The sequence below is a fragment of the Scyliorhinus canicula genome, chromosome 20 (genome assembly GCF_902713615.1).
Source record: "Scyliorhinus canicula chromosome 20, sScyCan1.1, whole genome shotgun sequence".
NCBI classification, from domain to species: Eukaryota; Metazoa; Chordata; class Chondrichthyes; order Carcharhiniformes; family Scyliorhinidae; genus Scyliorhinus; species Scyliorhinus canicula.
The window spans coordinates 38141051-38167384 of NC_052165.1; the positions used below are offsets into that span (position 1 = coordinate 38141051).

Consider the following 26334-nt stretch of genomic DNA (forward strand, 5'->3'; position numbering starts at 1 on the left):
ATTGTCTACATATTGCACCAGACAATCCAGTTTGGAAAATCTTTCTGGGCCCTTGGCTAGTCACTGGTGAAGTATGGAGGGGGGAGGTCATGGAAACAATGCAGCAGACACCTCCAAGTACACTGCTGCCCTTGGAATGTAAAGACAAATTTGTACTGGCACTGGTGGTCTAAAGAAATCAACCAGAAGCCATTGCTGATATACTATGAAATACTTGGCATGTGGGGCCTGTCCCATCATGGCATCAAGACTGGTCGCCACTGTAGGGGCTGTGATTGGGGTAGCCTGGTTTCGCGCTCGGTAGTTGATTTGTGAGCCTCCAGGAACCATCCGGTTTTCTCACCAACCATATCGGGGAAAGGAAGGAGCTGCGCTCCGAAAGCTCGTGTTTGAAACAAACCTGTTGGACTTTAACCTGGTGTTGTAAGACTCCTTACTGTGCTCACCCCAGTCCAACGCCGGCATCTCCGCATCATGAATTACCTTGCCCACTTGCTCCTCTGCTTGCTTAGGGAAGCCGTCCTGTAATTGGGGTTTTGGATCAGGGCCTTCTATGATAACCTCCCCTGTCATCCGGCCACAGTCAAGCTTGTGATATGTAAATGCCTGTGTATATTTGGCTAATATCCTTCTGTCCCAAGATGATCTCAGTGGGTTTGATCCACAATTCCCGATGGTATTCGGGGATTCCAGTGTGGATTATTAACCTCTTTTTCCGGGTGTGCCATGAGCGACCAAGGTCATGGGATGTGTTGAGGGCAGTGGGGGATCCTCCCGTGACCCATAGGAACCCAAGGAGGCAGCCTCCTACCTTGCCTTGTAGCTTTAGGGTTACACACCCATGTCGGTGAGGCCTGGCACCGTCACACAACTGGTTCAGAGTGCAGTTGGGGGTACAGGCTGTAGGGATTGTTTACACCGTCTAGTGGCGTTATTGTGGCCTGTCAAGCAGGTCTGTCTAGTGGCATCGGTCGAGGCCCCTCGTCGGGGAACTGTTGATAGGACTGTAGGTACGGCGGTGTGGTGTCATGCATTCTGTAGCGGACTGGCCGCAATTGTAGCATCGCCCTTGTGTGGGCAAGTATCTGCGGTCGGCTTTGTGCTGTTCCCGGTATCTGCGGTTAGGAGGGTGGTGCGTGGCTGTTGTTACCTGTTCCTCTGGCGGGAGCATATAGGGGTGGGAATCCAGCATTCCCGTGCCCTCGGTTCCTGAGGTGATCTTGGGATAATAAAGGAACGACTTATCTCCATAGAGTGACGTTCATGACCGTGGGACATCCCAATGCACTTTGCAACCAATAAAGTGTGAGTGTTGTCACTATTGGGCAGCACGGTAGCATGGTGGTTAGCATAAATGCTTCACAGCTCCAGGGTCCCAGGTTCGATTCCCGGCTGGGTCACTGTCTGTGCGGAGTCTGCGCGTCCTCCCCGTGTGTGCGTGGGTTTCCTCCGGGTGCTCCGGTTTCCTCCCACAGTCCAAAGATGTGCGGGTTAGGTGGATTGGCCATGCTAAATTGCCCGTAGTGTCATTAAAAGTAAGGTTAAGGGGGGGGTTGTTGGGTTACGGGTATAGGGTGGATACGTGGGTTTGAGTAGGGTGATCATTGCTCGGCACAACATCGAGGGCCGAAGGGCCTGTTCTGTGCTGTACTGTTCTATGATGGTAGTGTAGTTGCCAACTTTGGCACGTCAATCTCTCACCCCAATGAAATAAATATTGGCCAGGACACCAGGAGTATTCCCCTTTTCCTCTTCAAACTAACACCATAAGATCATAGAATTTACAGTGCAGAAGGAGGCCATTCGGCCCATCAAGTCTCAATAATATTGAGTCATCAAATCACTCTGATTGTTGCCTTTACTCCAGGTTTCCTGCAAGTTCTCTGGCAACGTTACAGTATACAGCCCGGAGAAACTGCCATGGAAATTGATGACATCGTTGATTTGCAGCAGGGTTTTCAGCTATCCAGGGACTGATTCTCCCTCTCGATTCCTCCCCTTTAATAAGCTTCTTAAAACCAACCATTTTGGCAAATCATTTGGTCACTTGTTTTGATATCTCCCTTGTGTGGCTAGGTGTCAATTTCTGTTTGATAACACTCCTGGTGAAGTGCCTTTGGACATTTTACTGTGTTAACAGAGCTACTTAGAAACCAGGCATCATTGCTGGTGTTGGGTCACGTTACCTGCTCATCTTTCTCAGACTGTCACTCAGAGTCAAGGATGATTTGTTTCCAGGTTCAGTGGGTTCTGTTACAGATAGAGGAGAGAGACAAATAAGGACTCCTTTATTTTTCTCACCATCTGTCTGAGCAGAGGTGTTTTAATTTTTTATATAATCTGTGGCATGTTACCACAAACACTCTGTGAAGTAAATTTTAAAGTGACTCACAGAAAACTCTCTTGAGGGTTAAGTTGGAAGTATTGTTTATTCACACATTCAAACCCGGAGGCATGGCTCATCGCAACTATATAGACACACACACACAAGAAGGAACTAGGAACAACTTAAAACAAAAAGAACTCCAAGATTAAAATGAACGTCAGAGTCCAATGAGGGTTCCTGCACACTGAAATTCAAGCTTGCGGAAAGCAGGAGTTGCTGAAATCCTTCAAGATTGTTGATGAGGATGTTATACAGAGACTTCATCTATTCTGCAGCCAGTGGCAGGCATCTTCAAGATAACCAGGTTCAAGGAGATTTAGACTTGAGGCAGAATTTCTTGTCAGCCTGGAGTCCATCTATGGTGTCAACAGACTGGATGTTAACAGCAGACTGCTCTGGGAGTCCAGGAATGTAACACCAAACATTTTGAAGGCCAAAGGAGCTTGGGTCACATTTACGAATCAATTCCAGGTTAACAATTTGTTTCTATGATTCTGGTCGAAATCCATTGTTCACCATGAGAGATAGATGAGGGCTATTAGCATCTCTGCAGGTATAATTAGCGCTCTCTCTCTCTTTGTTGTATATCCAGGCTGGAATGATGGACCATCTTCTGGTCCCTTGTTTCATTGGTTGTAATGGGTCCACATGATGATAGGTGTGAGATTCCACAATGATAACGGTTGAGCTTTGTCCTGTACTTCCTGTTAGAGGTTTGCAGAACAGTAGCCCACTTGGAATTCATATGACCTATAGCAGCCATGTTTTAGGTCCAGCAAAGTCCATTTTTAAATAAGCAGAAAGTAGGGTTTTGCTTACAGTTTATAATCTCTTACGTGAATTATGGACAATATTCTAAGATGGATAATAAGTCCAATGTGCGATCTGTAGACTCTGCCATGTGCGGGGCTTGAAGAGTTGGGTCCTTGGGTTCTTTGGAGATTTGTGCACTTTCTGCGATGCCTTGACTTTCCAACAAAGTCTCGATGTGTTTGGTGCCTTCCTGGATGATGCTTTTCCATTTTGATCGGTCAAAATCCAGCATGTCCCATAATATGACACGGATATTCGACCTCTACTGGGATGCTATAAGGACATTCCTAAATGTTTCCGCTGCCCTCCTGGGAGTCTCCTGCAATGACCGAGTTCTGAGGAGAGCTATTGTTCTGGAGGCTGCAGTCAATGTCCGTGGGCGTAGCAGGCTGTGGAGGGAATGGTGATGGTCACAGGGGGCATCTGCAATAGGTAGATAGGTAACCCTAATACTGGGGCAGGGGGGTGGAATGTGAAACTCATGGGGTTGGGGGAGTGTCACGTCTGTACGTAATGGTGCACACAGCCTCCAGATATAGTAGAGCGTGTCCTACTTACAGATGTGTGAGACAACGCTGGGCATGGCTGCGATTCTCTCAAGACCTTGTTCATCACATTTGCCACAAACCTGGTGAAGATGTGACACCATGTTTGGTTGGAGGCTTCCTCCTGCAAGTAGCATTGAAGGTGTCCACAGTGCTTAATTTATTTGCCTCTGGGTCTTCCCAAGGATCAACAGGGACCTGTGAGGCATCTCTCAGCATGCAACACATCGCTACATAAAGGAGGTCACCCATCACCTCTACAGGAAGGCCCATCATTATGTCAGATTTTCTCTCAGAGGATAGCTAGGCTGCAAGATTCACAGTTCTCTCAGGCTTCCCAAGATGTGGCTATATGGACTCCATAGCAACAACTCCTGATGTTTATAAACCATAAGAGCTACCATTCCATCAATGTACAACTGTCCATTGCAAGCACATCCTACACACGGTACTTTAGGAGTTTCTATGATGCTTACATCGCGGCACGGTAGCACAGTGGTTAGCACTGTTGCTTCACAGCTCCAGGGTCCCAGGTTCGATTCTCGACTTGGATCACTGTCTGTGCGGAGTTTGCACGCTCTCCCCGTGTCTGCATGGGTTTCATCCGGGTGCTCCGGTTTCCTCCCACAGTCCAAAGATGTGCAGGTTAGGTGGATTGCCTCGCTAAATTGCCCCTTAATGTCCAAAAAAAAGATTAGGTGGGGTTACTGGGTTACGGGGATGGAGTGGAGGTGTAGGCTTAAGTAGGGTGCTCTTTCTAAGGGGCCATGATGTGGAGATGCCGGCGTTGGACTGGGGTGAGCACAGTAAGAAGTCTTACAACAGGTTTGTTTCAAATCACTAGCTTCCAGAGCACTGCTCCTTCCTCACCTGAGGAAGGAGCAGTGCTTCGAAAGCTAGTAATTTGAAACAAACCTGTTGGACTTTAACCTGATGTTGCAAAACTTCTTACTTTCTCAGGGGCGGTGCAGACTCGATGGGCCGAATGGCCTCCTTCTGCACTGTAAGTTCTATGATCCTACGAGGGGCCAGGTATGGTTGCTGTGAGATAAGGGCTTTCCTTAAAACACTGGCTGATGACTTTAGTGCATCACCCTCCAAGCTGAGCAAGGTGCAACACTGCTCACAGCTCCATACGCTCCCTTATAGAGCAGACTATAGGACTTTTGAAGATGTGATTCAGATGCCTGGAACACTCAGGTGGTTCTCTGCAATACACGCCGGAGCGGGTTTCCCGCATGATCGCGAAGGCAAGTTACCTGCAGAGAGTGATATGCTGCGTGTTTCACTGGTATTTAAATATGGCGCCCAAACCTTTGAACCCACCAGCTGGGGTAGGCAGATTATTCAGTGAGATGCTCACTTGTGCATAATTTGAAATAAGGATCTTTTCCACCCAACCGAGAGGTCAGAAGGTTTCCCACATGAGAAAGGTGTTGTTTCTGGCAGGGCAGCCAGATTTTGCACCCCAGTCTCTGGAGTGAATGACGCTCAAACTCCGAGGTGAGGATTGTACCTATGAACTATAGGTAAATGAATGGATAGATTGATAAATAGAATAATAATTAAACTGTTAGATCAATAGATAGATTGATAGACAAATAATTAAATTGTTAGAGCAATAGATAATTTGACAGATACATTAATAGATAAATCAGTAGGCTAATAGATAGATAAATATATGGATAGATAGATAGATACAGACAGATAAATAGATATCACCAAGTTCAAAGTGTATTTACTTATCTAAAAACATTCAGTGAGCAAACAGAACGATCCTCTGAGACGGATTGATTCAGTCTGAATAATGCAGGTTTTTTACCTAGGATGAGGTAGAAGATGGAAAATAAGTATGGCAAGAATTTGAAATTGTGATGTGACTTTCTAAAACAATAAACTACCCCCCCCCCCCCCCCCCCCCCCCCCCACCCCTGCCCAAATTAATGGTTGGGAGCTTAAAATTGCAGTTGGCTTTAAGTGTAACTCATGCGTAATTACCCTGAAGAATCATTGATGGTTCTCATGTCAGTACTTACACTTCCTCATTCCTTAGTCTTTCCATTACAACAAAATCCTGTTGGATTTCTCTCAAGTTCAGGAAAGAAAATGCCACACAGTGAGCGGAGGCATGAGGAAGATCATGTTTAATCTTGTGCACTCCACTGCTATTGGTGTTTCGCTGGCTGCTTGAAGGGCTGATGATTATTATACGTGGCCAGCATGTGTAACTCCTGACAATAGAATCAGTTAGAAGATGAACTACTTTTTTAGCTTAGCAAGTTGTGCTTTAATGAACGTCACAGAAACAAAAGCATTCTTCACTCTCAAAATTCTGATTAAAATAACAATAGTGAGCTGGGGGAGATCCCAGCGGAATAGATACGGTCATTTATTTTGCTAATCAAGAAGATTTTGACATTATTCCTACTCCTGTAGGTGAGCAAGAAGTAGAAAAAAACAGTTGTGATAGCAAATAACTTTATATAACCCCAACTAGCCGTATTCGAAAGATGGTTCCGTTTTGCCGATATGGCTGTGCTCATCAAAGAATGCTTTTAAAATGTTCCTCAGAGAAGCCGCAAGGAATTGGAGGGGTAATTGCGAGGAAAGCACTTTGAATACTTACTTCCCCCAATTCTACTTTGACAGAATGGAAGAGTTGTTCAGACATCTTCTAAAACTTTGCTGCTGCCTATATTTCAAGTCCCGTTTACCCATCATCCATAATGCTGCTGACCAACATTGGATCCAGGCCATAAGATCAAAAGACGCAGGACCATTTGGCCCATCAAGTCTACTTAAGCATTCAATGAGATCATGACTGGCCTGGTAATGTTACGCTTTTGAAATTCCCTTTCTTGTTTTCAAACTTCTTCATGGCCTCGCCCTCCCTATCTACGTAATCTCCTCCATCTTCACAACCCTGCAAGGTCTCTGCACTTCTCCAATCCTATCCTTATGCAGATCCCCGACTTTTCTTGTCCCACCATTGGTGGCAGTCCTTTCAACTACCCACTTACCGCGCTCTGGCATTTCCTCACTAAGCTTCTCTGCCGCTCTCCTTTAAGGTGCTCATCAAAACCTAACTCTGAATCCTTAGTCACATGTCCTAATGTCTCCTTACATGGTTCACGCCCTATGAAGCGGTTTGAAACTTTTAACGTATTAAGTGCAAGTTGTTAGGGCTGTTGATGCTGTTGGCCAAATTACAGACAAGTCTTCGGATTATTGCTGTAGATTTTGATAGCAGACTGTTAAATAGAGGCATGGCAGGACACCTGAGTTCAATTTAACGTGCATCCTATGTCATTTGGGAACACCAAGGAGCTCCAAGTGTGAATTCAGAAAATGTAATTCTTCCATTATCATTAATCTATTGTTATTTTATCTTTCTGTAGTTACCTGCATCATAGAAAATGATATAAATATGCCGCAGTCTGCGACTTTAAAGATAAAAGGTTAACGTTTTGGGTGTAGTTTCTTCTTGAGGGCACTAACATACGTTAAAGTCATTGTTCTGCCTGGCCAGCTCCATTGCAAAGCTGCTGACATCTACTTCAAATCAAAGGATGGCTGGAAACCAAGAGTGAAAAATATTTGAACCAAAGCTTGTTTTTAAAAATGATAAAAATCCCAGGAAAGCCCACTTATTGCAAGTCATGTTCTTACATCATAAAACATTGCTAACTGATATACAGATGATGGACAGGGAATGCAAGCAGATAGCAAAGGGTTTATTTTTCCAAGCATTAGCTGTAAATCACTCGTTCCCCAAATGGAGGCTTAAAATACTGCCTCCAATGAAAATATGCCTGTCCATATTGGCCGGTTTTTGCCAATTTTTGAATGAGCTACCAAACAAAATGCCAAGCCGGTTGTGACCATCCTGTCCTCTTGCCCATCCACCATTTTCTTTTTTTTTTATTTTAGAATACCCAAACCATTTTTTTCAGGGGCAATTTAGCGTGGCCAATCCAGCTACCCTGCATATCTTTGGGTTGTGGGGGCGAAACCCACGCAAATAATGTGCAAACTCCAAATAGACAGTGACCCAGAGCCAGGATCGAACCTGGGACCTCGGCGCCATGAGGCAGCAATGCTAACAACCGAGCCACCGTGCTACCCTCCCACCTCCATTTTAATTGCTTCACTGTTGGTGGCCGTGCGTTCATCTGCCGAGAACTAAGCACAGGAATGGTCTCCCTAAAGCTCTCTGCCTCTCCTTCATCCTTTTGAGATTCCCCTGGAAGCCTACCTCTTCATCCAAACCTTTGGTCACCTGTTTGAATGGGTCCTTGTCCTTGTATGACTTGGAGTCAATCTCTGCTTAATAACGCACCCACGAAGCAGCTTGGGACGTTTTACTGTGTTAATGGTGTTATATAAATGCGAGTTGTTGTTGTTGAGCAGCAGCTGGTTGTTCAACCTTGGAATGCAGAGAATGGAGTGAGTGGTGAGGCGATGGGTGAAGAGGCTGAACCAATGGACACTTTGCTGCCGACATTTGGATATGATCACCGTCTGTTCAGTAGAAATGACAACGTGCAGGGAATTTTTCCCCACCCTCCGAGCTTACAGGAATTGGAAGCGATTGCAAGGGAAATATGAATCAATGAAATCATATTAATTGTGGAGTGGATCTTCTGTAGAGTGTGGCCTGTGATATGCCAGATAATAGGGCAGGCAAGAAATATTTCACAACACATGTAATGCAATTTGATGAGCGGTTGCATGTACTAAAGCTGCTTAAAACCCGCTTAAAACTTATCACTTTGACCAAGTTTTTGGTCACCTGTTTTAATACCTCCATGCGTGGAACAGCTTCAAGCATTTGTCTGATCATGCCCTTGTGAAGCGCACTGGGACATTTTTCTATGTTTAAGGTGCTCTATGAATGTAATTACATAGGAACGGGAGTAGAACATTCAGCCCCTCGAGCCTGTCCTGCCATTCGATGAGATCATGGCTGATCTGTGGCCTAAGATCCATATAACAGCCTTTGGCTCATATTCCTTCGATTAGCTATCTCAGATTAAAAATTCATAACTGTTCTAGCTTTGGCTGCTGTTTGTGGGAGAGAGTTCTGAATTGTTCCAACTTGTTTCCAAGAATTTCACCGTGTCAGATATAGACAAGTGGAAATATGATTGGCTATCTTCCATGCCGTATGCAGTGCCTGGCACATCATACGCACACAGTAAGGTGCATTAAAATGTGTTTTATTAATATTATTAGCGCACCTCCTGTGGTGACGCTGTCACTAATTTGCAAGACAGAAGGTGGCGATTTCCATACCTCTTTAAAAATTGCAACAGTAACGGGATCAAAATCTGGAATGAAGCAACTGGCTGAACTGTTTTTTAATTTATTCTTTCGCCGGATGAGGGCATCTCTGACTCGGCCTGAATTTATGGCCCATCCTCAATTGGCTTTGGGAGGGTGGCGGTGAACCGCCTTCTTGAGCCAATGCAGTCCATGTAGTGCAAGGGCATCCGCAATGCTGTCGGGCAGGGAGCTTTAGCTCTTCCAACAGTTAAGTTAATATGTGCCCTATTTGACCGGTGCTCAAGATACACGAGGCAGTTTCAAGTAGTGGGTGTGTGGGATGGCAGGGAGAAGCAAGTGTGGCCAAGAATGGAGAAATGGGCGGTTTTGATGGTGTGTGTGCAAAGTGAAATGTGGTGCAGTGCTGTTCTAGATACATGCTAGTCGAAGAACATTCCAATAATGGTTTAGAAGGGACTTTACGCTTGTAACTTGCAGTGTATTATTCTGCTGTTAATATGTAACTATGTATAAACTTGTTTTTATTCCCTTTTAAGACCCCACACAAAATAATTGCTCTAAATAGACATGTGAGGAAATGAGAGACCAATTGGCCACAGATAACTTCAAAATCTGTTAATGGATGTTTTCTGTTGCTGTGGAAGTTTCTTCATAGTTTGGCAGGTTCTTGTAAATCCCCACTTCGTCATTGAGGTTAGAACAAGCAAGCTGGCTTTCTTCTCTCTCTTTTTAAATGTTTCTTAAAGCTTGGCAGCATAGCTTGCAGGTGTAACACCTCAAAATAGGTGATCCAAAACATGTTTACCTGTGCACTTAGGACACATGTAGCCTTTCACTAAATGGCCATGAACCGGTCCATGCTGCCTCCTGGAGAGGGTGAATGCGGTGTCCAGTGGTACACTTGAGGCCTTCCGTAACTGGTGGGCGTCACAGGGTGCTGGAGTGCATCGTCGGCCCCAGCAATCACACTTTAATTTAATCAGAGAAGTTTTCTTCAGAGCTTTGCCCTGTGTTACAGTGCCCCATCGCTTTGTAACTTATTTATTTTGTTACTGTCTCTTTAAAAGACCATATAACAATTCACTAAGTTTTAATTTTGATTTTCTTTCATTTCAGACTTTTATAAACAGCGTGATTTACCTGCACTTATTTCTACCCAACATATTTGGAGGACCTATATGCAAAACAGGAAACCCAGTGACCGATGATATAAAACGTATTGATGAATTGGTAAGCAAGCTAGTCAAGGAACCTTGTAAAAAAAAAAACTTGTGACTATTTACTAATCTACCAAGAAAGAAACAAAGGGCTTGATTTAGCAATTCTCTTAGAAATGTATATTTGGGGCGGCACGGTGGCACAGTGGTTAGCATTGCTGCCTACGGCGCTGAGGACCCGGGTTCAAATCCAGGCCCTGGGTCACTGTCCGTGTGGAGTTTGCACATTCTCCCCGTGTCTGCGTGGGTTTCACCCCCACAACCCAAAGATGTGCAGGTTAGGTGGATTGGCCACGTTAAATTGCCCCTTAATTGGAAAAAATGAATTGGATATTCTAAATTTAAAAAAAAAAATGTATATTTGAAGCCCAGTTGAATGATTAAACTAACAGCCATTTGTGCACAGCATGATCCCACCATCAGCACTGGAACATTAGTCATGTTTTAGACAGTGTTGGTTAAGTTTGGACCCAGGGCACACAGGCCTAATTCAATCCTCATTTTCAAGTGGTAGATTCTGATCTTATTTTAATGAATATTTTGATTTTGTCTCATCATTTGCAGTTAAAGAGCTAGCTTTAGGCAAGTGAGGAGAGATGAGATGTAGAGTTGTTTGGAGCAGGCTTTCACCACAGTGCAAGATTTTGGTTTCTTCATTCTCAGGATGTGAGCAACCATGGCAATGTCATAATCTATTATCTATCCCTCTTTGGCCAGAGAAGACGGTGCTGGGCCTTCATCTTAGACTGTTGGTAGCTTGATACAGCTGAATAGCTCACTATAACACTTTAGAGGGCAATTGAGAGTCAACCCATCGTTATAGGACAGGAACCACATATACGTCAGACCAGGTACTAATGACAGCTTTGAATATCAGGTTTGTGAATATGGGTGGGGTTGGGGATCCCAAAACTGTGCAAACTGCACTTCAACTGGCAGGAGGACATAGTTTATCTAAGCTGATTCCATTTTCAATAGGAGCATTCATTAATAATTGGGAAATAGAGTGACAGAACCGTGAAACAGGAAGTCAGGTTTTATAGCCAGACGGAACATACAGAAATAAAGGGCGCGGTCTACTGGCCGCGTCACGCCCCTGTCGGGCAAACTGGAGCATGAGCGGCTGGTAGATGCTAGGAGAGGCCTCTTCTGGGATCGACCTGGCTCACCACGCCTCGCGAGATCTAAAGGGACCGCGATCTGGATCCCATCCATTGTGGGTGGGATCAATATTTGGCAAATCTTCATGTTGATACCTAACCCCTTTGCCTGTGACCTTAGGCGAGTGCCATTCAGTACTGGTCCCACAAATGGGGTCCAGGTAGAATGGCACTTGGGCGGGGGAGGCGGGGGGAGATGGGCGGAGGTCTCCCCGAGGTTCAGAGGCCCCCGGGTGGTTGGCCTCCGGGCAGGATGGTACACTGGGGTACCCTGGCAGTGCAACCTGGGTGTCAGCCTGGTGGTGCGCAGGGGACACTGGCAGGGACACTGCCGCATTGGCAGTGCCGAGGTGTCAGGCTGTCATTGTGCATGTGCTGGAGATTGGCCCTGGGCGTGCCCTTCCTGTGTGAAGTGGGGCAAGGACCCCCTTATAGGTGGGTTGGTGTCCAGGGTTCGGGTCGGGGTGGGGATGTTGAGAGATCGGGGCCCCATTTAAAAATAGTGTCCCAATCTCCTCCTGCACAGAGGGGTTCTGGCAAGCAGAGAGCCCCAGCGCAGTAAATGGGACTCGAGCAGTCTTGGCAGGATGTTCCCCGTTGAGACCCCGGATTGGAACAGTGTCCTGTTCAATAGCGTGTTCTTTCTCAATGCTGTGAGCACTGGAAAACACCAGGTTATGCATGCTTGATATGGGTCTCTGCTGCAATTAGTTAGATCGTACCCAAAGTTTTTAATAGACAGATTTCCCAACGTCTTGCACCATTGGTAACATTCTCCCCCTTTGGATCAAGAAGTTGTGCCTGCGAGTCCTAATCCAGAGACCTGAGCACCAAATCTAGGCTGGCATTACCAGCGCAACACTGAGGGCGTGCTACACTGTTGGAGGTGCTAGCTTTCAGATTACATTTTAAACCGGGGCTCTGTGTGGCTCCTCAGGTGGGTGTAAAAGGTTCCATGGGACTACTTTAAACACAAACAGGCGAGTTATCCCTGGCATTCTGGCTACAATTTGTCACTTAATCAACAGCACAAAAATAGATTATCTGACCATAGTCACATTTGTGTGTGTGGGAGTTCTCTGTGTTCAAATTGGCTGCTGCCTTTTCCACATTATGACAGTGTCTACACTTCAAAGGTATTTCACTGTCTTTAAAGCATTTTGAGATGTCTTGACATTATGATAGATATAAGCGTAAAGAATTTTTAAAATAATAAGCAGTGCATTCTCTAAGAGAGGAGTGTTCACTGATCAAAAACTGATGAAGGGGGAACAGAATATGAATGCAATCTAGTAAAACATTTAAAAACGGATTATAAAATCTTCTATAGGTACTGAAACATTTCGCTAGGACAAATGTGGGAGAGAAAGGAGAATTAATAATGGGGAACAGAGAAATGGCAGAGAAGTCAAATTATTACTTTGTGGCTGTTTTCACTAAGGAAGATGCAGGAAATCTCCCAGATGTAGAGATCAAAGGGATTAGGGAGAATGTGGAGTTGAAGGAAATTAGTATAAGTATGAAGGTTGTATTGGAGAAATGAATGGGACTGAAAGATAATAAGTTCCCACGACCTGATATTATGCATCTCAGTGTTGAGATAGATTGCCATCGAGATGGTGGATGCATTGGTGATCATCTTCCAAAACTCTACACATTCAGGAATGGTTCCTGAAGGTTAGAAGGTGGTAAATGTTACTCCACTGTTAAAGAAGGAGGGGAGAGAGAAAATAAGGAACTACAGATCTATTGGTCTTGCATCAAGAGTAGGGAAAATGCTAGAATCCATTGTAAAGGATGTGATAAATGGCCACTTCAATAATCATGATCTAATTGGGCATAGTCAGCATGGGTTTACGAATGGAAAATAATGTTTAACAAACTTGTTAGAGTTTCTTGAGGACGGTACGAACAAAATTGGTGAAGGAGAGTCGGTGGATGGAGTGTATTTGGATTTTTAAAGGCTTTTGATAAAGTCTTCCACAGGAGGTTTATGAGCAAAATAAAAGCCCATGATATAGTATACTGGCATGGATTAAGGATTGGCTAACAGCCAGAAAACGAAGAGCAGGTATAAACATGTCATTCTTGATTTGGCAGGCTGTGGCAGCGCAAGGATCAGCACATGGGCCCCAGCTGTTCACAATATAAATCAATGACTTGGATATGTAATATTTTCAAGATCGTGGATGATATAAAGCTTGGCGTGTTGTGAGGAAGATGTAAAGCGACGATAGGAGGATTTGAATTGATTTAGTGAGTGGACAAGATAACGGCAGATGGAAAAATGTGAGGTCATCCATTTTGGTAGAAGGAACAGATAAGATGTCCAGAATGTTTCCTAAATGGTAAGAAATTAGAAAGTGTGGATTTACAAAGGGACCTGGGTGTACTTGTCCAGAAGTCTCTGAAGGCTAACATGCAGGCGCAGCAAACTATTAGGAAGGCTAATGGAATGTTAGCTGTTATCGCAAGAGGATGTAAGGAGTAATGAGGTCTTGCTTCAAGGAGCTTGGTTGGACCTGGAGTGGTGTGTGCCTTACCTTAGGGAGGCTATTATTGACATAGAGGGAATGCAACAAAGGTTTACCAGACTTGTTCCTGGGATGGCGGGACTGTCTAATTAAGAGGGATTGACATACTGGGCCTTTATTCTCTAGTGTTTCGAAGCATGAGAGGTGATCACCTTGAAACCTACAAAATACTTCCAAGAAATAGACAGGGTCGATGCCGATGCAATGTTCCACTTGGTTTGGGAGTCTAGAACCCGAGGAGACAATTTCAAAATCAGGGGGGTGCTGTGGATGTTTGGTTATTGAGTATGTTCAAAGCAGAGACTGATAAATTTCTGATTAACATTAGCGTCAAGGGTTATGGAGTAGTGGGTGTAATATGCATTGAAGTGCCCGATCAGCCAGGGTCAGATTGAAAAGTGGAGCAGGCTCGATGGGTTGAATGTTCGATGTTCCTATGATCATCGGTGATTTGCAAAATCACAAATTTTGAAAAGTCCTGCAGAAAAAAAAAAGCTTTCCTACAAATTTGCATTGCGAGGTCAGAAGCACTGGGGGAATTATTCAGCCCTGCTCTAGGCTGAAGTTAATCAACCAAATTTATGCTCTGCTAATGGTGTCAATTCTCAATATCCAGTCGTCATGCCGCTAGCTCCAGTTCAAAAACAAACTTGTGGGTTTCACTTGGGAAGCCCAGGATACCTTGATTTACCAAATCCTGGCGAGTACACTTTCACATTGCCCAGAAACAGATCATTCAGCCCAACGAGATTATACCAGTGTTTATGCACCACACAAGCCTCCTCTCACTCTACTTCATCTACTTCAATCAACATATCCTTCTATTTCTTTCTCCTTCGTGTTCACCTCACTTCTCCTTTAATCCATCCAGGCTATTAGCCCCATCTGCTCTTCATGATGGTATGGAGTATGACAATCTAACCACATTGTGCCTCCTGCATTCCCTTCTGGATTTATTAGTGACCACCTTGCTTTTATCGTCCCCAGTTGAGGGTCTCCCCCACATGCAGAAACATCTTCTCTGTCTCTACCCTATCAAACTCTTCCACAATTATTATTTTTTTTTTTAAATTTGGCATACCCAATTTTTTTCCAATTAAGGGCCAATTTTCACATGGCCAATCTACCTACCCTGCACATCTTTGTGTTTGTTGGTGGTGAGACCCACGCAAACATGGGGAGAATGTGCAAACCTCACACGGACACCGATCCGGGGCCGGGATCGAACCTGGGTCCTCGGCGCTGTGAGGCAGCAGTGCTAACCACTGCACCACAATTATGAGGATCTCTGTCAGGCTATCCTTCGCTTTTCTCGAGATAAGAGCCTGAGCTTGTTCAGAGCTATAGCCGCCACTGTGATTTTCAATCAAGCATGTAAACAAAATCCTCAAAGTGCTGGAAATATGAAACAAGAAAATGTTGTCAGCACAAAGCAGGTTCGTACGGGCAAACATTCAACATTTGGAATTCAGAGTTTGCCCCAAAGGTAATTTTGTGCTGGGAATGTTGATTTTCTGTCATCGTCGCTGACTGATGTGCTCTGATTCCAACACTTTTGTTTTTGGTTTAAGTTCAATGTGATTGTCTTCCTGGCGACCTAGCTGTGTCCATTTTAAACAGCTGGCTCTGTAACAGTCATGGGATATTCACTGTTTATAAATTATCCAGTTATTTTCATACTTCCTAAATTTGTCTTTTGTTCTTTTTAGGTTGGAAACTTGCCAAGTGATTATAAAATCCAGATAAAGTATATTTCTAAAATCCCGAATGTGGTATGTATATCCAATATATTTTACATATTGGCTTTAATAAATTGCACCTGTATTTTGAATCATCAAAGCTTATAAGACAAGACCTTGGTCGGATTTCTCTTAAGCCCCCGCCGACGGATTTAATTGGGGGAGGGGAGCAGAGTTCAGCGGGAGGCCCAAAATCAGTTTTACATCGGCATGAACTTATGTCTGGTGGACTGGACAACCCGCTGGAGGCCAGCATCAATCTCCTTTGCAGCCCACTTGAAACTTGAAGGCTGGGACTGCCTCTGGAGTTCAGGATGAAGGCCATTAGCAACACTGGAACCCGGAACACCAGAGTAGTGGGTTAGGGGAGCATCTATAGGTGGACATTGCAGGATCTGGAGTAGTCCAACTTTCAGGCTCAGAATATTTCTGGAGATTCATCTTCATTCTCAAGAAGTTAATCTCCTGGTCACAGTGTGTTCCGGGAGACCTACCTTCATTTTCAGGAGGTCCACCGTCTTCCTTTAATAGTGGGTCAGTAATGTTGGGCACGTTTTCAACATGATCCCTGGATATGATGGCGGACGACACGCCATCAGCCTGCCCCGTCATGGAATATTGCCTGAAACACCCAATTGCATAATTAATGAGGTCGGTGCCAGAATATTTGGCTTGTTATCCCATCGGTTTCCGAAGCAGGAAACATTCCAAGTTCTGGCCCCTGCCATGGGACGTAGACCCTGGATGCAAGAACGTGCCTCACGTTATAACTTATTGGAGCATCAGTAAAAAAAATGAATACTCTTCAGTTTTCTTTGCCCTGACCTCTTATCCTTCTTCCGTCCTGTCTCAACGAAGATAACTCCTGACCCCAAAGCCTTACCACCATCTATGAGGCACAAGTCAGGAATGTGATGGAATACTCTCCACTTGCCTGGATGAGTGCTGCTGCAATAACACTTGAGCTCAACACTATCCAGGACAAAGCAGCCTGCTTGATTGGCACCATTTCACTTGGCCACGTGCACGGTCCCTGCAGCCTAGAGTCAACCGACTTCCAACGGCAAGAAGTTTTTGAAACTTTTGTTCTGCTTACTCACAATTGTGCTTAGATTTTATTTTTTCAAACCATTTTGCATCAGCCTTTAATAGCCATTTGAATCTGGTCCCGAGAAGCTTCTCCTCTGCTCTCGTTGTCATTTTAACCTTTCTCATCAAAAATGTTAGTGCTGCGCCCTCAATCCTGATGTCTGTTAATGATCTAGAATTGAGTGGGCAGGGTACAGTTTCAAAACTTGCAGCAGCTGACAAAAAATTGGAGCTACTGTGAACTGTGAGAAGGGAAATAATAGATTGCAAGAAGAGGGATGGAGAGGCTGATGGAAAGATTAAATTTAGCGCAGAGAAGTGTGACATGATACATTTTCTCAGGAAGAGTGAGAAATTCAAGAATTAATTCTAAAAGAGGTGGAGGAGCAGAGGGACCAGTTGATGGTGGCAAAATAGATCGAGAAAGTGGTTAAAAAGGCACCAGGGGGATCCTGGGCGTTGCAAGTCTTATGAGAATTTTCCCAAAGACGTGAAACATCAGATAAATAGAACATACCGTGCAGAAGGAGGCCATTCGGCCCATCAAGTCTGCACCGACCCACTTAAGCCCTCACCCACCCTATCCCGGTAACCCACTAACCCCTCCTAACCTTTTTTGGTCACTAAGGGCAATTTATCATGGCCAATCCACCTAACCTGCACATCTTTGGACTGTGGCAGGAAACCAGAGCACCCGGAGAAAACCCACACAGACATGGGAAGAACGTGCAGACTCCACACAGACAGTGACCCAGCAGGGAATCGAACCAGGAACCCTGGAGCTGTGAAGCCACAGTGCTAATCACTTGTGCTAAGCCCCGTGCTGCCCCATTTGCCCCAGATTAGAGAAGCTGTGGTTGTTCTCTTAGAGAAGGTTTGATATAGATGTCGGAAACCATAAGGGATTGAGACAGAATGGGTAGAAATAAATTGTCCCCCTTGGCGGAAGGTTCGCGAACCAGAGATACTGATTTTTAAAAAAATTTAGAGTACACAATAATTTTGTTTCCAATTAAGAGGCCAATGGCCAATCCACCTAACCTGTGCATCTTTGGGTTGTGGGGGTGAAACCCACGCAGACATGGGGAGAATGTGCAAACTCCACAAGGACAGTGACCCAGGGCTGGGATTCGAACCCGGGTCCTCAGCGCCGTAGTCCCAGTGCTAACCACTGCGCCATGTGCCGCCACGAGAAGATACTGATTTAAGGTGATGAGCAAAAGATGGAATGGCGACACGTGGAAAACTTTTGTCATGCACCAAGTGTTTAGGATCTGGAATGCGCTGTTTGAGAGTGTGGTGGAGATAGGTTCCATCGAGGCTCTCAAAAGGGACTTGGATAAGAGGAGAAAATAATGGTGAGGTTCAGGAGAAAGGATGGGGGTGGGACTAGCTGAGTTGCTGTGGTTGGCCTATGGTCTCGAGGGGCCAAATGGCCCCCAGTTACCTTGCTTAGCCATGAGGTGTACCCAAGGGAGTATTCCTTTCGTCCCAAGTTATTGTTGGTGTAGATAATGCTAAAATAATGTTTTATCAGCAAAGCAACAAGAGCAGGAAGAACAGGACAATTTTTGAGGTTGCCATTGAAAGCAACACTCATCATAAGTTTAACAAACTATCAATGTATAATTTGGTGTTTTGAGCACTTTGCAGGCAATGATGTATGTTTGAAGTGTAGCCACTGTTGGACAGGCTACACTTGCATCCAAGTTGCACACAGCAAGGTGCCACAAATAACGATGAAACAAATGGCTAAATAATCGGTTCTTTTGGCTGAGGGGCAAAGACGGACCAGGAAATAGAGGAGAATGAACCTTCTCTATTTCAAATTAGGACAGACTGAGAGTCCTCCAACCCATTTCTGAATGTGAACAGCTTTAATATTTGATAATACCCTTTGAGGAAACAAAGTCAACTTGACACCTGGAATGTAAGCAATGAAGTAGGAGCATGAAAAAATACAGGTGAAGTTCAATGCACAAGACTCGAGTTATTTATTGACTTGGGGAATGTCTTGGGAAACTTGAATTTCCATTCTGTTTGAAGTCCAGCTTTCGCCTTAAATTTCCCAGGTTACTGCCGTCTGTTGCTCATATCTGAGGGCGTGCCTGTAATTTTGCCAAATCTTTGCTACTTTCCATGTAAGTCCTGAAAAGGACATTCAGGGTTCAAATTCCAGACTTTTTATCATAAATCATCAACAAAAAATGTGATGTACAATTGGAATGTTTGCCAAAAGATGCTTCTGAAGTTAAGTATTTCCAGAATATGCTAAAGGTTGTCACCGCCATCACAGACTTCAAAACTGATTTACGGTGATCCTGGTGCTTCTAGCTGGTTCATTACTGAGGTTCTGCCTTTGGGGTCCACGATCTTGCAATATATCTGGTTCCACGCTACAACAACCACATTATACCAGGGCCCTGTGTGGTAGCTTTCATATGAGCATAAAAGTTAGGAGCAGAAGTAGGCCACTCGGCCCCTCGGGCATGCTTCACCATTCAATAAGATCATGGTTGATCCGATCGTTACCTCAACTCCACATGCCCACCTATCCCCAAATAACCTTTCACCCCCTCTGCTTATCGAGAATCTATCTATCTCTGACTTGAAAATACGTAGTCAAAGACTGCTTCCAACGCCTAATGATAAAGAGTTCCAAAAACTCACAACCCTCTGCGAGAAAATAAATTCTCATCACCTCATGGGCAACTCTTTATTTTTAAGCAGTGCCGTCTAGTTCTAGATTCTCCCACAGGAGGAAACATTATTTCTACACCCACCTTATATCAGGATCTTACGTTTCAATCAAGTCGCCTCTTAGTCTTCTAAACTCCATTGGGTGCAAGTGTAGTGTGGTGAATTATACTGCATTGTAATTCACACTGTATTGCATTGCATTATGTCCTTGTGGGCTCTGTATGTGAGCCGTTGCGTGGCTCTGCCCATAGGGGGAGATGAGGCGCTTGTACAGGGCTCCACCCTTGGCTCCGCCCTTGGTTCCACCCATGTCTCCTCGCACTACCGGAAGTATAAAGTACTGCAGCCGTAAGCCTGCTCTCAGTTCCTCTGGTCACAGGCAGGCTCAGTTGTAAGACTATTAAAACCACAGTTTACTTCCAATCGTGTTTCTAGTGAATTGATAGTCACATCAATTTAATAGTCTGAGAAAAATTGAAGAAAACAACTATGTTATCAGCCCTCAAACCTGACCGACTAGAACTCGACCCGCAGGCTGCAGAGGCGAAGGAAATCTTCCTACACTGGCTTTGATGTTTCAAGGCCTACCTGGCTGAATCAAGCACATCCGAGACTACAGAGGAGCAGAAACTCAGCCTACTGAACGCACGGGTGAGCCATCGTATCTCTACGCAACTCAATTGTACCACCTCAGATACTGAGGCCCTGGCTATGCTCGACCGACTATACGTGTGGCCGATTAACGAGGTCTACGCGCGGCACATTTTCACGACCTGCTGCCAGCGCTCCGCAGAGTGGCTAGAAGACTTTCTGTGCGATTTAAAAGCCCTTGCTCGGGACTGCGATTTTCAGGTGTAACAGCCTCCCAGCATATGGAACTCGCTGTCCGTGATGTATACGTGGCAGGGCTCAGGTCCAACTATGTGCGCCAGCGATTGCTTGAAAAAGTGGCCCAGTACTTGGAGGACACTGTAGAGTTAGCCACGACTATGGAGGTCGCGTTCCGCAGTTTGAACTCATTTCCCGCAGACCAAGCGACCCCATCGTGGGCCCCCGACCAGCGACTGCCCCAGGCCTGCGCCGCGCGGCCACCCACCCACTATGGAGCGCCAGCGTGCCATTTTTGTGGCCAGCCCCAACACCCACGGCAGCACTGCCCGGCCCGCAACGCGACCTGCAGCAGCTGCGGTCGCAAAGGACACTATGCCCGAGTATGCCTGGCAAAATCGAAAACTCCAAACTCCCCCGCAGTCCAGAGCACTCGCCTCCCAAAACTCACAGGCCCACAGGCCCCGTAATGCTGCAGCGTGTCTGCTGACTCCGCCCCCACCTGACACGTGTGACTCATGGGGACCGCCATCTTGGCAACCCTCCTCCACGGGGCCAGCCACGTGCGAGTCATGGGGGCCGCCATCTTGGACGCCATCTTCCTCGCCGCCCGCCACGTGCGATCCACGGGGGCGGCCATCTTGGCCATCAACCGAACTGAACCTCGACGACTACGACCTCAGCGGACAGTCATCACGGGGCCACTCCAGCACAGCTGATCGAGCCGCCGACAACCCGCAACTCAACGCAGTCACGTTGGACCAGTCGCGTCCGAAGCACCTCCAGAGCTTGATGATGTCCGTTATAATCAATGGGTAGAAGCCTCTTCAATTCCGGGAGCACCGAGAGCTTCATACATCCTGACCTGGTAAGACGCTGTTCGCTCCCTATCTTCCCTGCACGGCACAGTCCAAAGATGTGCGGGTTAGGTGGATTGGCCATGCTAAATTGCCCGTAGTGTAAGGTTAATGGGGGGATTGTTGGGTTACGGGTATACCGGTTACATGGGTTAAGTAGGGTGATCATTGCTCGGCACAACATCGAGGGCCGAAGGGCCTGTTCTGTGCTGTACTGTTCTATGTTCTATGTTCAAACTATCTCCCTCGCCTCGGGCTCACACTCAGTCCACATACAAGGGCGCACCGCCGCGACCCTAACGATTCAGGGCGCCAGCTACTCTAATTTCCAGCTGCACGTACTCCCCGACCTCTGCGCCCCACTCTTACTTGGACTCGACTTCCAATGTAATCTCAAGAGCCTCACACTCAGCTTCGGCGGATCCCTACCTCCACTTACTATCTGCAGTCTAGCGACACTAAAAATCGACCCCCCGCCACTCTTCGCTAATCTCACTTCGAACTGCAAACCCATAGCCACTCGCAGCAGGCGGTATAGCCTGCAGGACAGGGTATTTATTAGGGCCGAAGTCCAGCGGCTCCTGCATGAGGGAGTCATAAAGGCCAGTAACAGCCCCTGGAGAGCTCAGGTGGTGGTCGTCAAGACCGGGGAAAAGTTCCGAATGGTGGTTGATTATAGCCAAACCATTAACCAGTTCACACACCTTGATGTGTACCCCCTCCCCAGGATCGCAGACATGGTGAATCAGATCGCCCAGTACCGCATATTCTCCACGGTGGATCTGAAGTCTGCTTATCACCAGCTCCCAATCTGCCCGGAGGACCGCCACTACACGGCGTTCGAGGCAGATGGCCGCCTCTTCCATTTCCTCCGGGTCCCCTTTGGCGTCACAAATGGTGTTTCGGTGTTCCAATGAACAATGGACCGAATGGTGGACCAGTACAGGCTGCGGGCCACATTTCCGTACTTGGACAATGTCACCATCTGCGGCCATGATCAGCAGGACCACGACGCCAACCTCCACAGATTTCTCCAAACCGCCCAGAAACTCAATCTCACCTATAATACAGAGAAATGCGTTTTCCGCACTACCAGACTAGCCATCCTCGGCTATGTCGTGGAAAACGGAGTCCTGGGCCATGACCCGGACCGTATGCGCCCCCTCTTAAACTCCCTCTCCCTCATTGTTCCAGGGCCCTCATGAGGTGCCTGGGATTTTTCTCTTATTATGCCCAGTGGGTCCCCCAGTATGCGGACAAAGCCCGCCGACTATTTAAGACCACACTCTTCCCACTGTCGGCTGAGGCCCGCCAGGCCTTCAACTGCATCAAGGAGGACATCGCCAAAGCCGCCATGCGGGCGGTGGATGAATCCGTTCCCTTTCAAGTGGAGAGCGACGCCTTAGAGGTCGCTCTCGCCGCCACTCTGAATCAGGCAAGGAGACCAGTCGCTGCCTTCTCCCGAACCCTCTCCGCTTCGGAACTTCAACACTCCTCAGTCGAAAAGGAAGCTCAAGCCATTGTGGAAGCCATATGGCACTGGAGGCTCTACCTCGCAGGTAGGAGGTTTACCCTCATCACCGACCAAAGATTGGTTGCCTTCATGTTTGACAACTCGCAAAGGGGCAAAATTTAAAATGATAAAATCTTGCGGTGGAGGATCGAACTCTCCACCTATAATTACGATATCATATATCGACCGGGGAAGCTCAACGAGCCCCCAGATGCCCTGTCCCGCGGCACGTGCGTCAGCGCGCAAGACGACCGTCTGAAGGCTATCCACAATGACCTCTGCCACCCAGGGGTCACCCGGCTTGCCCACTATGTCAAAGCCCGAAATCTGCCTTTCTCCACCGAGGAGGTCAAAGCCATCACTAGGGATTGCCCGATCTGCGCGGAGTGCAAACCGCACTTCTATAGACCAGACAGGGCCCACCTGGTAAAGGCATTCCGGCCCTTTGAAATACTAAGCATCAATTTCAAAGGGCCCCTCCCCTCGACCAATCGAAATGTGTACTTTCTGAACGTCATCGGTGAGTTCTCCCGCTTCCCCTTTGCCATCCCGTGCCCCGATATGACCTCCCGCACAGTGTCTTCACCCTGTTCGGTTTCCCGTACACAGCGACAAGGGTTCGTCCTTCATGAGCGACGAGCTGCGTCAGTACCTGCTCGACAAGGACATTGCCTCGAGCAGGACTACCAGCTACAACCCTCCGACCTCCCATTGGCAGGAGGTCCTCCCCGACGCGCTCCATGCTATTAGGTCCCTCCTATGCACCGCCACCAACCAGACCCCTCACGAACGACTATTTGTTTTCTCTAGGGGCACTACCACGGGGGCTTTGCTCACACCCTGGTTGAGGACACCGGGCCCGGTTCTCCTCCGGAAGCATGTCCGGACACACAAAACAGACCCGCTAGTAGAGAGAGTGCTACTGCTTCATTCGAACCCCCAATACGCCTTCATTGAATACCCCGACTGCCGTCAGGACACCGTTTCCCTCCGGGACCTGGCGCCTGTAGGATCCACCACTACCACCGCCACCGCCGAGGTACCCCTCACACTACACCCCACACAACCCCCCACGCCCTGCGCCCCCCCCCCCCCCCCGCCTATAAGTCCCCTGCCCACGCTCGGCGCCCCCGTGCCTGTAGGTTTCCTGCCCCCCCCCATCGCCCGTCGCACCAGTCAGGTATGAAGCTCGGACCGAAACACCCTCGGAGTCCGCCCGCATACCCACACAGATCGTCACCACCCGCCACTCGAAGAGGCTGCAACCCCGGTGCTCCGCCAATCCCAAAGGACGACTCGGCCAATGGACCGGCTCAACTTGTAGACCCATCACCCCCGCAGGACTTGATTTTTTTACAGGGGTGAATATGGTGAATTATACTGCATTGTATTTCACACTGTATTGCATTGCATTGTATTATGTCCTTCTGGGCTCTGTATGTGAGCCGTTGCACGGCTCTGCCCATAGGGGGAGATGAGGAGCTTGTACAGGGCTCCACTCATGGCTTTGCCCATGGCCACTCCCACTACCGGAAGTATAAAGTGCTGCAGCCGTAAGCCTGCTCTCAGTTCCTCTGGTCGCAGGCAGGCTCAGTTGTAAGACTATTAAAACCACAGTTTACTTCCAATCGTGTCTCTAGTGAATTGATGGTCACATCATGTCGCCTGTCCAACCTTTCCTCGTAGGCATTAGTCTAGTAAACCTTCTCTGAACTATTTCCAATGCATTTATATCCTTCCTTAAATAATGTGACCAATACCTACTACTCCAGATATGGTCTAACCAATGCCCTGAATCCTAATCAAATAATCAGGAGTGGGGCAGCTGATTAGGATTCGGGGCATTATTGAGACCGCACCTAGAGTAGAGCGTACAGGGTTGGTCACCTGCATACTAACCTTTTGCGATTCATGTAATAAGATACTTCACAGGAGCTTTATCAAGCAAAATTTGACATTGAGCTGTGCAAGGTGTTATTGTTCACAGAGGTAGCTTTTAAGGAGCAGCTTAAAAAAAGAAAGGTGGAGAGGCAGAGCGGTTTAGGGAGAGAATTCCGTACCTTAGGATCGAGGGAGCCAAAGACATAGTCACCAATTGTGGAACAATTAAAATTGGGAATGCTCAAGTAGCAAGAATTAGACAGGTGAAAATATCATTGAAGGCTAGGCAAGTCGCCATAGTCTGCCTTCCCCTATTGAGGGGGAGAGCTGACTGGTGGTGATTTAACCTGAGGATCACCACATCTCAGGCAAGGGCAAGGTTGAGAAGGCGAGCCTTCATGAATACTCTTCATGAATGGAGAATAACCATAGAAGGCTACAGTCTTGACTTCGTCAACTCCAATTCTATTGTGTTCCACAATCACTTCTCATCCAACACCACAGTGCCACCTGTATCCCCTTTATATATAAGTGCAGTCAATTGATCAATGAGTGTGGTCTATTAAACAATTAAAACTCCAATTTTAACTTGAGCACAAGGGAACATTAACACTTTCCGAAAACCATGGGCGTGATTCTCCCATGCAGCGCCATATGGGAGAATCGGCATTCTCACCATATTTTTCTTGCTGGGCTGATCCGAAGCCGGCTGGCGATTCTCCGAAGAGCGGAGAATCAGCGCTATTTGCGCCAGCGCATTTGGCGTGGTGCCAGTCGTGGGACGCTCTCCGTGGCCAGGCCGCCGATTCTCCGGCCTTGTTGGTCCGAGCGGTCGCGCGGAAAACGGCAGAGTCCCGCCTACGCCATTCACACCTGCTCGCAGCCGGCGGAACTCTGCGCGTAGGGTCGGGGGTGGCCTGTGGGGCGGGGAAAAGTGCTCCTTCACCGGGGGCCAGGGGGGTGCCTCTGATGGGGTCTGGCCCGCGATCGGGGCCCGCAGATGGGCGGGCCGGCCTCTCCAGCCCCGGTCCTATTTTATTACGCAGCCGGCCCCTGAACCCCCAAGCCATGTTGCATCGGGGCCAGCGCGTTGAGGAAGTCCCCCGTGCATTCGCGGGTTGGCACAGCCCAACTGCGCATGCGCAGGTTGGCGCGGCGCCCATTTGGCGCCGGGAAGGGAGGCTGGAGCGGTGTGAACCACTCCAGCGCCGTGCTGGTCCCCTTTGGAGGCCAGAATCGGTAGTGCCTGCGCCCGTTGTGCGCCATCGTGAAACGCGACATCGTTCACGACGGCGCGAACACACTGTCTCCATTTCGGAGAATCGTGCCCCATGTGCTCTGGTGCAGATTTGGAGAATGGCATTTTCCAGCTGTTCACTAACATGTGATGGGGGCATCAGGTGAAACAAAGGGGTGGTTTGATATTTAATCTCCCCCACCCTCTAACCTATCCCTCAGCTTCCATTTTGTTCCACCTGAGCACTTCCATCTTTCCTCAACAGCATAAAACCCGTCACATTTCTACCTCTCTACGGTTCCAAAGAAGAGTCACACTGGACTAGAAACATTCACTCTGTTTCACTCTCCACAGATACTGCCAGACCTGGCAATTCTCTTAAACAAACAAACACATGACATACAAGCAGGAGAAGGCCACTTGGCCCTTTTAGCCTATTCCCCATTCAATAATATCATAACTGATCAGACTTCAAACACCTGCCTCCCCCGGAGAACCTTTTACTCTCTTGTTTATCAAGAATTGATCTACCTCTGCCTTGAAAACATT

The 26334-nt window shown here is 47.1% G+C and overlaps 1 protein-coding gene across 2 annotated transcripts in view; it reads left to right on the forward strand.

The window, feature by feature from the left end:
• Window positions 1-26334, forward strand: part of kitlga (kit ligand a) — a 153220-nt gene that overhangs the window by 46678 nt on the left and 80208 nt on the right. For both annotated transcript variants that reach the window (XM_038781283.1, XM_038781284.1), the window contains exons 2-3: window positions 10147-10260; window positions 15651-15713. In XM_038781283.1, coding sequence (XP_038637211.1) covers window positions 10147-10260; window positions 15651-15713 — 177 coding nt within the window. The remainder of the gene's footprint in view (window positions 1-10146; window positions 10261-15650; window positions 15714-26334) is intronic.